The sequence below is a fragment of the Cetorhinus maximus genome, chromosome 2 (assembly GCF_964194155.1).
Source record: "Cetorhinus maximus chromosome 2, sCetMax3.hap1.1, whole genome shotgun sequence".
NCBI lineage: Eukaryota > Metazoa > Chordata > Chondrichthyes > Lamniformes > Cetorhinidae > Cetorhinus > Cetorhinus maximus.
In genome coordinates this window covers 218,736,663-218,749,114 of record NC_135880.1, presented here as the reverse complement: position 1 = coordinate 218,749,114, position 12,452 = coordinate 218,736,663, and the positions used below count along the sequence as shown (strand labels likewise).

General features: G+C 44.0%; 1 protein-coding gene across 1 annotated transcript in view; it reads right to left on the bottom strand.

The window, feature by feature from the left end:
- Positions 1-229: 229 nt before the first annotated feature.
- The window catches only part of LOC144691590 (uncharacterized), a 56,553-nt gene continuing 44,330 nt past the window's right edge, over positions 230-12,452 (bottom strand). The window contains exons 25-32 of the mRNA XM_078559827.1: positions 12,163-12,347; positions 10,224-10,349; positions 9,551-9,743; positions 6,513-6,665; positions 6,187-6,338; positions 1,731-1,817; positions 321-426; positions 230-234 (exon numbers count right to left, since the gene is read on the bottom strand). Of these exons, the coding sequence (XP_078415953.1) occupies positions 230-234; positions 321-426; positions 1,731-1,817; positions 6,187-6,338; positions 6,513-6,665; positions 9,551-9,743; positions 10,224-10,349; positions 12,163-12,347 (1,007 nt within the window). The remainder of the gene's footprint in view (positions 235-320; positions 427-1,730; positions 1,818-6,186; positions 6,339-6,512; positions 6,666-9,550; positions 9,744-10,223; positions 10,350-12,162; positions 12,348-12,452) is intronic.

Here is a 12,452-nt window from a genome sequence, read left to right as displayed (position 1 = left end):
GTATAGATTTCTGGGTAGAATTCTTTTTGGAAGGATTTGTCTGATGTTGAAGCCATCGGCTCAGGTGCATTGGTGGCAGGAGGAATCCGGAATCTGGTGAAGAACATGTCTTCGAACAAGGCCTTTAATGCCTGGAATTAGAGCAGGATAGACAGTTGATTTCGGATTTGGCTGCTTAGGAAGAATGCCTAACTCAATAGCGTGGTTTCTTTTACTCTTCAGTCCATGTTTAGTCTGTACAGAATTGAATTGTGTCGCTACAATACTGCACAACATTACCTGGTGGAAGAGCTTGAGGAACAGGGGATCGGAGTCATCACTTAGCTTGTCTGTAGCAAGGTGAGACAGACAGTGGACCAGGAGAAGGGAGAAGTCACCCACAGACGCCAGTTGTTGTCGCCGAATAAACAGCGCTTTTTGAGAATGCTGAAATAAAAAAAGCTTTGAAGGTCACTTTATAGCCTCTGAAGCTACAATATCAAATTTAAAACTACCTCCACTGTGTGAAACTGATGAAAAACAAGGTTAAAGGACAGAAAATTTATTTTCTTTGAACCCATATTTTCTAGCAAGCAAGGCTAACCAAAATGGAACCAAATTTCGGCTGAGTTGTCACAAGAAAAAGAAGAAAAGTTCAACATTACCTTAAAACCAGCCTCAGAAGAAATGATCCTGCTGCAACAACATGACTGCTTCTCATATTTCTACACTCTTACAACCACTCTTACAGGCAATCTGTGCGAAAGTGCCAATTTGAGAATAATTCTATGTTGTCAGCCCACAGCACAATGATCTCTGCTAATATCACCTGATAGTTTGCATGGCATCCCACAATCAGCAAGGAAGGCAGACTGGATTGGTTTGTCCTGTGTTGGATTGAAACTCTGGTCTTAGCACCATGCTAACACTGACCAAAATTGTATTTAGAAAAATGTTAAATATTGTAAACTTGTTTGTCAGAAAATCCTCACTGTTATATAGAGACCTGTTTCACCAGCAACTTTGTTGACTGATGAGCTTTGCCAGGTAGTTTTGTGTCAGATAGGATGCTTTTTATTTTTTAATTATTATTCTGAGGAGAGGACTTAACCCCCCCCCCGCAAAAAAATGTATTTCTTGCAATGACAAGAGTCTATTCCTGAAGCATGACGCATTCACATTTGCTGGGTTATGTTGCTTGTATTTGTTATGGACTGGAACATTTGTGGGTCATGATTCCAATGGCCGCAGTGGTATTTCATTTTCCGGTTCCATCCGGTGCTGAACCTGTTGGGAGTTTTTGGGGTCAGTTGGAAGCAACTTCAATCCTATAAGGAGCAGCGGGTGCTGGAGTCACTAGGGCACATCTCCATGCCCACCTGCCCCATGCTACCAAATATTTGCTCCCTGGCCATCACTGAATAGGATTGCCCAGATCTACTCCCCAGGACCTGAAATTAGACCCTTTCACTCCCCGGGCACAGTCAGTGCTGATCCCTTACGTGGACACTTGTCCGCCTCACCTTTCTGGTCCACTTGGGTTCATCTGGAGGCGGGTGCACGTCACCTCAGTCAGCATACTGCCCTCCAACTGAGTCATGAAATGAGAATCCCAGTCTAGCAAGTCCACATTCCTGGCTCACCCCCCTGAGCCCGGCCCCTGACCCCATTGATCTTGTAAGGGATGGGCAGAGGATCCAACTCTTCCCAATTCATACTGGTAGAGGAATAAATTACAATGAGCTACATACCTGATAAAAGAAGGAATTGCGGAAAGCATTGCGTGTGTAATTGTTAGTCGGCAAACTGGAGGCAAGGAGCAGTTTGATCTCTGGAGCCTATGAAGAAACATGAATAAGTGTGAAGATGTAACATCGAGAGATGATTAGGGAAATTTTAACTTAACTTGATAGACAGAAAGCCCTGAGGGATTCAGCAGAACGCTGGTTTAAGACGCCATCCAATATTGTTCCACTCTTCAACGGGGAGTAAAAGCAACATTGCAGCCAATTCTATCAGTTTCCCAACAGGCAAATCAGTTTAAAATTGTCCCCAAAGGTTTGGATCCGGTGAGCTACCTTTGCACAATGAGGTGAATTTTTCAGGCCTGTGTTGCTAGTATGGAGGCTCGCTACCACTTGCTCAAATAGGGACAATCAGAACAGTAGCATTGTAGCTGTTTCTTTGACCAGTGATCCAGGCTCTGCAGTGGATTCATGAAATGACTCCTTATATTCATTTTAATTTGACAGAAAGCAATCCAATGCTTTAATGCCAAGGAAATAGGCTCAAGAGTCATTAATTACAACACAGCCTGTGTCAGGAAGTAATCATGGAGCTTGCTGTCATTTTGTAATAGTGAGATTTCCGAACTATTTAAAATGTTCATTCTGAAAATTAAGGAGGGGTTCAGATTGCCAGAGTAGTGGATGATCTTTATTATGGTGCTAGGAGAATATTAATATGCAAAATCATTTTGCACAATTATACTCTCACCCCTATAAACAATAAATATACTTCAGTTCAACTACTGAAGAATACCAAAGGACAAATCTTTTATTTAAGGTGAAGGGCTAAGGCTGATACTATGGGCTGAAGTATTGAAATGTGTAGAAGATTCCAATACTCCTGTGGAACTGGGTTGTTCAGAACAAGGTCCACCACAACCTTCTCAAGGGCAAGAAGCGGTGGGCAATAAATGCTGCCCTTGTCAGTGACGTCCACAGCCCATGAATGAAAGAAAAGTTATGGATCTTCCTATTTCTGGGAAAGGGAGAGGAGACAAAAACAAAAATTGCTGCAACAACTCAGCAAGCCTGACAGCATCTGTGGAGAGAAAGACAGAGTTAACGTTTCGAGTCCGTACGACTCTTCTTCAGAACTAAAGAGAAGTAAAAATGTGGTGAAATATACACTGTTTAAAGGGGGTGGGATAGGTGAAGCTGGATAGAAGGCCAGTGATAGTTGGAGGCAAGGGAGAGATTGCAAAAGATGTCTGTCTCTTTATGGGGTATGTGGAACATTCCTTGTTCCAGTCCTACTCAGGCCCTCTCCCGCAACTCTTTTTTTCAGTACATCGATGACTGTTTCGGTGCCGCTTCATGCTCTCATCTGGACCTGGAAATATTTATTAATTTTGCTTCAAATTTCTACCCCTCCAACACTTTCACATGGTCCATCAATGACACTTCCCTTCCTTTCCTTGACCTCTCTGTCTGGTGATATACTGTCCATCAATATTCATTACAAGCCCACTGACTCCCACAGCTACCTCAACTACAAATCCTCATACTCTGCTTCCTGTAAGGACTCTCAGATCCTTCGCCTCTGTCGAATCTGTTCCGATGATGCCACTTTCCAAAACACTGCTTCTGACATATCTTCCCTCTGCCTTGACCGAGGTTTCCCATCCACGGAAGTTGACAGGGCCCTCAGCCGTGTCCAACCCATCTCCCGCGCCTCTGCCCTCACAACTTCCTCTCCCTCCCAGAACCATGTTAGGGTCCCCCTTGTCCTCACTTTTCACCCTACCAGCTCCGCATTCAAAGGATCATCCTCCGCCATTTCCGCCAACTCCAGCATGATGCCACCGCCAAACACATCTTCCCTTCACCCCCCCCACCCTGTCGGCATTCCATAGGGACCGTTCCCTCCAGGACACCCTGCTCCCACTCCTCCATCACCCTCAACACCTCAACCCCCTCCCACGGCACCTTCCCATGCAATCGCAGAAGGTGCAACACCTGCCCCTTTACTTCCCCCCTCCTCACTGTCCAAGAGCCCAAATACTCCTTTCAGGTGAAGCAGCATTTCACTTGCACCTCCCTCAATTTGTTCTACTGCATTCGCTGCTCCCAATGCGGTTTCCTCTACATTGGAGAGACCAAACACAGACTAGGTGACCGCTTTGTGGAACACCTTCGGTCTGTCTGCAAGCATGACCCAGACCTTCCTGCCGCTTGCCATTTCAACACACCACCCTGCTCTCATGCCCACATGTCTGTCCTTGGCCTGCTGCAATGTTTCAGTGAAGCTCAACGCAAACTGGAGGATCAGCACCTCATCTTCCGATTAGGCACTTTACAGCCTTCCAGACTTAACATTGAGTTCAACAACTTCAGATCATGAACTCTCTCCTCCATCCCCACCCCCTTTCCGATCCCCCTTTTTCAAATATTTATTTTGTAATATTTATATATATATTTTTTCCCCACCTATTTCTATTATTATTATTTTAAAAATTTATTTCCATTCACAGTTTTACCCCCACCTTTTAGCCTATTTCGATCTTTTCTCCCACACCGTCCCCTCCCCCCACTCCATCCCCACTAAGGCTATCTGTCACTTGCTCATCCTGCTTTCTACTCTTAATGTCACCATTAGCACCTCCTTTAGCCAGTATCACCACCATCAACACCCCTTTGACCTTTTGTTTATGACATCTTTTGCAATCTCTCCTTTGCTTCCACCTATCACTGGCCTTCTATCCAGCTTCACCTGTCCCACCCCCCTTAAACAGTATATATTTCACCACATTTCTACTTCTCTTTAGTTCTGAAGAAGAGTCATACAGACTCGAAACGTTAACTCTGTCTTTCTCTCTACAAATGCTGTCAGACCTGCTGAGTTTTTCCAGCAATTTCTGTTTTTGTTTCAGATTTCCAGCATCTGCAGTATTTCGCTTTTATGAAGGGAGAGGAGAGTTTGATATAAACAGAAAAAGCTAGAAAGTTCTGAGAATTAAGAACCAGACAGACGCAAAAAGGTCAAGCGTTGATGTAGTTTTGGACCATATCACTGTAATTACTAACTGTTATTAAATTGATCCTGTTCTACATACATAACCACACCTGGAGTTTCGCCTGTAAGAGGTTCAAGACTCTGCCATCAGGTGCTCACATGTTTCTTTACAAGAGAATAGACATGCTAACTCAGCAAATAGCATTTAAAACAATACCAAGGTTATATTTCAAAATTCTGAAACAAGAACTGTAGAATTATAGCTCAGAAATAGACCATGCAGCCCATCACACCACGGTACTAGCCAGTGCTAACACTTCAACTAGAGCTATCTACTCTAATTCCATCTCATTGCTTTTCAACCATGAAGCTATATATGGGCAATCTTAAGTTTTTTTTTATTCATTCATGAGACTTGGGCGTTGCTGGCTAGTCCAGCATTTATTGCTCATCTCTGATTGTGCCTTGAGAAACTGAGTGGCTTCCTAGGCCAATTCAGAGGGTATTTAAGAGTCAACCATGTTGCTATGGATCTGGGATTACATGTAAGCCAGACCGGGTAAGGACAGCACATTTCCTTCCCTAAGGGACATTAGTGAACCAGATGGGTTTTACAACAATCAACCAGATGGGTTTTAAAACAATCAACAATGGTTTCATGGTCATCATTGGACTTTTAATTCCAGACTTTTATTGGATTTAAATTCCACTATCTACCATGGTGGGATTCGAAACTTAGTCCCCAGCAGTCCCCTGAGTCCAGTGACAATACCACTATGCCACCACCTCCACCATTCCATATTCTAACATACTTGTGTATGTAGAAAATTTGCTAACTCCCCCTTTTGTTCTTCTAGTGATATTCCTCAGTCTATACCCCCTTGATACTGATTCTCCAATCAAAGTAAACAATCTCTCAGCACCTTCCAAACTCATGACCTCTAACACATAGAGGGACAAGGGCAGCAGATGCAGGGGAACACCACCACCTGCAAGTTCCCCTCCAAGTCACACACCATCCCCACTTGGAAATATATCACCGTTCCTTCACTGTCACTGGGTCAAAATCCTGGAACTCCCTCCCTAATAGCACATGGACTGCAGCAGCTCAAGAAGGCAGCTCACCATCACCTTCTCAAGGATAAATGGGGATGGGCAATAAATGCTGGCCTAGCAAGTGCCACCCACATTCCATGAATGAATAAAAAAAGTATTTATCCCGTTCATTGTTTTTCAAACCATTATTAAATCCCCTCTTAGCTGCCTCCTTTTCAGTGAAAGAAAACCCATCACCAGCTATGAAGGAAAACGGAGAAAGGTGGAGAAGTTTCATATTTGAGACCTTAGGAAGAAATGCGTTTGAGTAAAATAGAAGATGATGAATCTTGAAGTCAAGACAGTGCATGTGCAGGATCCTAGTTACAGGCTTTCCCCTTCATTACCACTAAGACCACAAGAAACTCTCACGTTGATCGCTCTCTTCACCAATTGGGCCACGAAGATTCCAAAACGATAGACAACAAGCTCGGTCACTGAAATCTTCTCAAGAGACAGTGGCACCAGCTTTCCTTCACATGTCCACTGGGCGTTCATAATATCTATGTATGGTCTGTCTGTTTCTGTAATGAGACAGTATCTCATTTCAATCGTTAAGAGTAACAGACCATAATATTCTTTCATCAGAAAGTACACAAGTTCAAGTCCAAAAATTTTAATTTATGCAAAGAATATTCCAGTTAAGTTCTACAGTTTTACAATTTAATCTGGACTGATCATTTATTAAGTCAGTGCACCCTGATATTTGGCTTCTGTTTGACTTGTGTTCCTATGATGGTCTTTCTCCTGCGACAGCTCCTCTGTTTCTGGATTCGCTTTCAGCTGTTCATTTATTTCCGTGAGAAGCTCGAAGAGTGGAGATTGTGGCAGCAGCTTGGCCCTGTTGTTCTCTGCAAGAAATAAAAGATTTACCATTAGGACCCTATTACAGAAACCCAATTATCTAGAATTTCTGGGCCAGGCAGTTAAGGTGAACACAGATTTATTCAGATTGGTTGAGCTTTGCTTTTGATCTTTCTCCTGGACAGTACTTTCTTTTGGATGGCGTGTCTCACCCTTATTTCCCCGTCCCCTATGCCCCCCCATCCCCTACGCCAACTTCACATTTATCATGTGCCATCTTGCACACTGGCCATCGCATTGTGTTTTCCATTTCTTTATGTTAAAGGCACTACATAAATGCAAGAGTTTGTTGTATTTGATAAGCCTTTACTGCATATTTCCGATACGTAGATGACACGTTTGCTATATTTGAATCTGCAGCTGCATGTAAGAGTTTCCTTACACCTTAATGTGCTCCATCCTGCACTCAAATTCACCTTTGAAAATGGAGCAGTCCAACGAGCTCCCTTTCCTCAACGTGCTAGTTGAGAAATCCGCTAATGGGTTCTCTACTACTATCTACTGCAAGCCTACTAGTCAATATATGCATTAGGATTCCTACAGCTCCACATGCTACAAGTTTGGCTTTATCAATAATCTCGTAAATAGGGCCCAAGTAATTTGCTCGCTGTGCAAGCTTGATGTCGAAATAGGGCGAATCAAAGCTATTCTGCAGCTTGCTTTGTATTATGCATACCCATACTCCAAATGGGCCTAAGGCTGCCACTTTTGTGCCTAGAAAGTGCCGGTCTATCTCAAATTACCTGGAAGGGTACGCTATCTCAAAATTTTGAGCAACAAGTGAAGCTAGCCGTTTCATGCTGCTACTATGCAGTGGCATTAATTGTCGATTAATAGGATACTGCCATCAAGCCAAAAAGCTGCTCCATCTGCCACACAAATGAGTAATGTGGTATATGAATTTCAGTGCTGGTGCGATGCCAGGTATGTGGATCATGCATCCCAATGACTATTGGATTGCATCAAACAGCATGTCCCTTCAGCTGTTTCCAATAAGCATAATACTGACCATGCTCAAGCAAACTGTGATACAAAACTCAGAACATAATGTCTAATGTTAGATGCGATTCCGCAGTTGGACAGCACTTGATGAACAATCCTGAGTGTGATAAGAATTACACCAACAACCAATTTAAGATTCTCAGTTGGGCTAGCAATGTAGCTCACTTATACTTGCTAGAAGCTACATATACTCTGTACTTTGCAGGCAAAAGGAATATGTCCAGATATTGCATGTTTCTTGAATAAACAAAAGCATGGGGGAACAATAACTCCCTGATGCATTCACCATGACAACATCTCGACCAATCAAAGCCAACTTGCCAACCAATCAGCACCATGATGAAAGCAAAATACTGTTGACGCTGGAAATCCGAAATAAAAACAAAAAATGCTGGAAAAACTCAGCAGGTCTGGCAGCATCTGTGGGGACAGAAACAAAGTTAATGTTTTGAGACCATATGACTCTTCTTCACAGCTCTGACCCGTATTGGATATGTTAGGAAATAGAGAAAGTTTACCTAAGTTACATTTGTATTTTTGGGTGTTAGGAATGAGTTTTAGCTTGAAAGTTTAAGTTTGATTTGTATTTCTATATCTGTGTGTTAAGAAAGGTCAAATTGAGTTTTAGTTTCACTTTAAAAGGTGCTTTCATTTCTAATGAGGCTTTACAACTTAAGCTAAGTTAAATAAACAAGGGTAGAAGAATTGGACTGTTGCCAAGCAACAGGGAGCCAGAGAGGCAGGTACCTCCCAAAGACACACACACACAAGAAGAAAAACAGCAGTTTTGTTTTGGAAGCTGTTGGAGTTCAGTTGGTTCTGGAAGTTGCTGCCAGGAGAGACTGGAACAAAAGGGACAGATGGACAGTCCCAAGCTAAAGGAAAGCCCCAAAAAATCCAGGGAGTGGAGTAAGAGAAAGTCCCAAGAAGACCTTCGAGTCAAAGGAAGGACAGGAACCTGGAAAAAAGTCCTGTTAAGCGAAGTTAAGAGTGAGGGGCAGAGAGAAAAGATCCAAGCTTCAGATTTAAAGAAGCAAAAGCTGCAGAAAGCAGATTTAAAGCGAGAACAGCTTGCAAGAAGCAAGAAGTCCCAAAGAGACAACTGAAGGTCTGTAACAACTAAAACTCTTTGCTATGGGCATGTGAAGCAGTGGTACTGGTTCGGCTGATTCGGAGAGAGAGAGAGAGTGCATGGAAGACAGCTTGAATGCATGTGCTGACCCAGGAGATAGGAACATCAGAAGGAGAGTTCGAAACCCTAGAGGTGAGCCCTAGTGGAAGGTGTCTGAGAGAAAGCGTCGGTTTGGGAGAAGATTCCAAGGTGAGTTCTCGGACAGTGGAGATTGGAAACCCTCATGTGAAAGACGCAGTTTAGCGAGACTGGTTGGCTCATGGCGTGACAAGCGTCTGGGGGGAGTTGAGGAATGATCCATAGCAACTGGTTGAGGTGGCACCTGTCACTTGGTTTCAGAGTGTGGTGTGTCTGACCATTAAAGTATAAGATAGCTTTTGTAACTTGTGTTATCCTTACAAATCTGTATGTATCCATAAAAGTATATTTGTGGGTGAAGGAGTATTGTAATATAGCTACTCTTTTTTTGTTGAATAAATGTTCTATTCTTATGTTAAAAGTTCTTCAACTGACTCCTGTGACTCTGTTCAGTAGCTACTCTCCATGTATCTAAACAAACAAATAAAAGTTAGGATCTATCAAGCTGGGTTCCACCCTGGAATCAGGCTTGTCCAGGGGTAATCTGAGCTGGGATCATAACAGATAACAGTACACATTCAGACCACTGAGAACGTTCCAATACTATTGAAGGTAAAGATTTGAAAAGCCAATAGATATTTAAATAAGTCCATTAGTTACCTTTGCATGATACAAGATTCAGAGTGTCTGGTGATAGGATGATGTTCTTGTTGGCCTCCAAAAGGCCTATCAACTGCTGGAGAAGAGGAAGCATCTTTTGGTTGATAGAATCTGGAGCCCCATGAAAATGACCAACTCGGTTCCCAATCAATTGGTAGTCTCCGAAATGGTGGAGATCCCCAAAGAGAATACCCTGAAATGGAAAAGTATACAAAGGTCAGAACCACTACTTACCCAATCTTAATGGTTGTTCACCATGGCAGAGCTGGGGAAGGTTAGCTGATGTGTTTGAATTAATCAGCCCTGGTTAGCAACATTTCTCCACTGGACAACAGAGAAAAACCCATCCCAATAACATGCTGTCTTGTAATTGAGGGGCAGAGTTAATTCAGGCAGGATGAAAGCATGGTTTAGGTTTAAGTGCTTATATTGTGGAAAACCGTGAAGGTGTTGGATTGGGAGGCTGTGGAGTTGACTGTCAATAAATTCAAGAGTGGGTTGGATAAGTAACTGGAAAAGAAAAATGATAGTGCGATTTGAGAGATATCATGAGACACCTCTATACATTTGTGACCAGTTAGACTGACCACAATCGCCTTTCCCTCTTCTGTAAATTCCTATGTTCCCGTGGAGAATTCGCAGATAAATGCCTTTTCCAATGGCCTGTATTTACCTTGGCTTCCAGTGCACACAGCTCTTCCAGATCTCGGAGGTGCTCCAGCCTAATGTAGACGATGTCCAGGCCAGTCCACCTGCTCATCATGTGTTTCTGGAACTCTCGAGTCAGAAGCGTTTTCACCTATGAGAAAAAGAGAGCGGAGAATGAGCAGTTTATTCAGGATAAAGCTTTCTTAGGCGTAACGATTAGATGAGATGGGAGAGAATCAAAGGACAAGCTTTATTCAGTCTGAGACAAAAGTCTAATATGATAATCCTAGTGAGGTTTAGGCCACACTTATGTGTGTTGAGATGAACGGGAGCAGACAAGAGGAAACTAATTCCCATAAGCCTAATGCAGCTTTGAATTGTCACCATGTTAAAACCAAGGGCAGAATTTTCAGAAGGCAGTGCAGGGACCCCACCGCTGGGGTCGAAAGCAGGGGCGACCCCGCTTCAGCAGGTGGTGTGAACCAGAGCTGCATTTTGGTGGCAGCAACCAATTCAGTGGCCGTCACCAAGGCTGCCATCCTGTTAAGGACAATAGGCCCAACTAGAGGGCCGGCAACTCAAACTTCAGCAGCGTCTTCACTAGCGGTGCCCATTGCCTGGGCTGCTCCTAGAGGATGAAAGCACTTCAATGGCTGTGAGCCCCCAAAGTAAGGTAAGTGGGGTCTGCGGGTGCTGGGGTCAGTTAGGCAGGGCCTGGCAAGAGGGAGGGAAGTGAGCTGTCATTGATGGTAGGCAATGCCCTTGCCATGGGGGAAGTCAATGCCGCTGGGGTGCCCCTCTCTTCCCTGGGCCAAGGATTGTCGAAGAAAGGAGGCCCACAGCCCCACTCCCTGCAGCCCACTGGGATGTGCAGCCACTGCCCCCCTCATCCCCCACCAACCACTCCCCCCCCCCCCACCCTCCCCCGACCCCTGCCTATCGGTAAAATACCGGCACAGGCACTTAAGAGGCTCAATTTGGCTCCAGTCAGACAGGCTGGTTGTCACCTTTTCCACCTGGCAAAATGGCATATTGGCGGGAAGGTGTCGAGCGTGCCACCTGATGCCTTCCCATGCCATTTTGCCAGCTTTCCGACCTCCCAGCCTGTCGCCAATGGCCCAGAAAATTCCGCCCCACGTCTCATGATCTATATCATATTCGGCCTCATTGTTTCTCAGCACCTGTAAACTTTGGAACCCCTTCCCCCCCACTCAGATTTTTTTTTCCTTTAGTTTTCAAGGTATAAGCTCAAGCTTCTAGTGACCGTACTTGTTATTTGCAGATCTCAGCTGTTCTACTCATTCCGGCTGTCCTGCACAATTAGCCTTGTTCCTGCATCTTGGTATTTGGAATCATTGAGGTCAATGTTAACCTGCTGAACTTGTTATTGACAAGGTGGTCATAGTCCCAAAATGGAGTTGGTAGCCATAGCAACCCATAAACCCGGACGACTGAACCACTGTGATTTTCAGAGTGGCCTACTACATTTGCACTCAATGCCTCTATTTATAGAATCTAAAATCCTGTCTGCTTTTAAACAAAAAACGTTTCTTTTTATCCATTTGACTGCCCTTTGGCAAAGTTGTGCATCTCGTGGAATTGTACAGCACAGAAAGCCATTCGGCCTATTTATGGCTGTGCTGACTCTCTGAAAGATTAATCCCAGTCCTCTGCTTTATCCCCATAGCCCTGAAAATTTTCTTTTACAAGTGAATATCCAAATCCATTTTGAAAGTTACTGCTGAAACGGTTTCCGCTACCTTTTCAGGCAGCACATTACAGATCATAACAGCAGAATTGAAATATAAGCTTTTCATCACCTGTATGAAAAACAACACGGTGGAGAAGCACGATTTGCATCCTTAGCTGGAGGAATAAACAGCTTTGCTAGTTAGGGACCAGAAATATTTTGATAAATAAATGGTCACTCTAAATCAAATTGCAGGGTGTGATTGGTTGCCCACCTGCTGGCGCCTCAGTCTGGAAGCTTCTTCGGCTTGTCGGTCGACACCCCCCTGTAGTTCCAGCAGTTGACCCCTCTGTCGAGCCTCGTCCTGACGCATCTTTTGAAGGAACTGTGTCACCTTCTCAAGGAACATCTGAGCCATGGCCAAATACAGAAGCTGCTGCTCCACCTCTTCCTTGTCCACTGTACATTGAAGGATAAAGTACTTCAGGTTAGCAACAAAACCAGGAGATGCACCAAAGAACGATGAGCCCACCAATACGGTTCATGTGGGATATTGCAGCTATG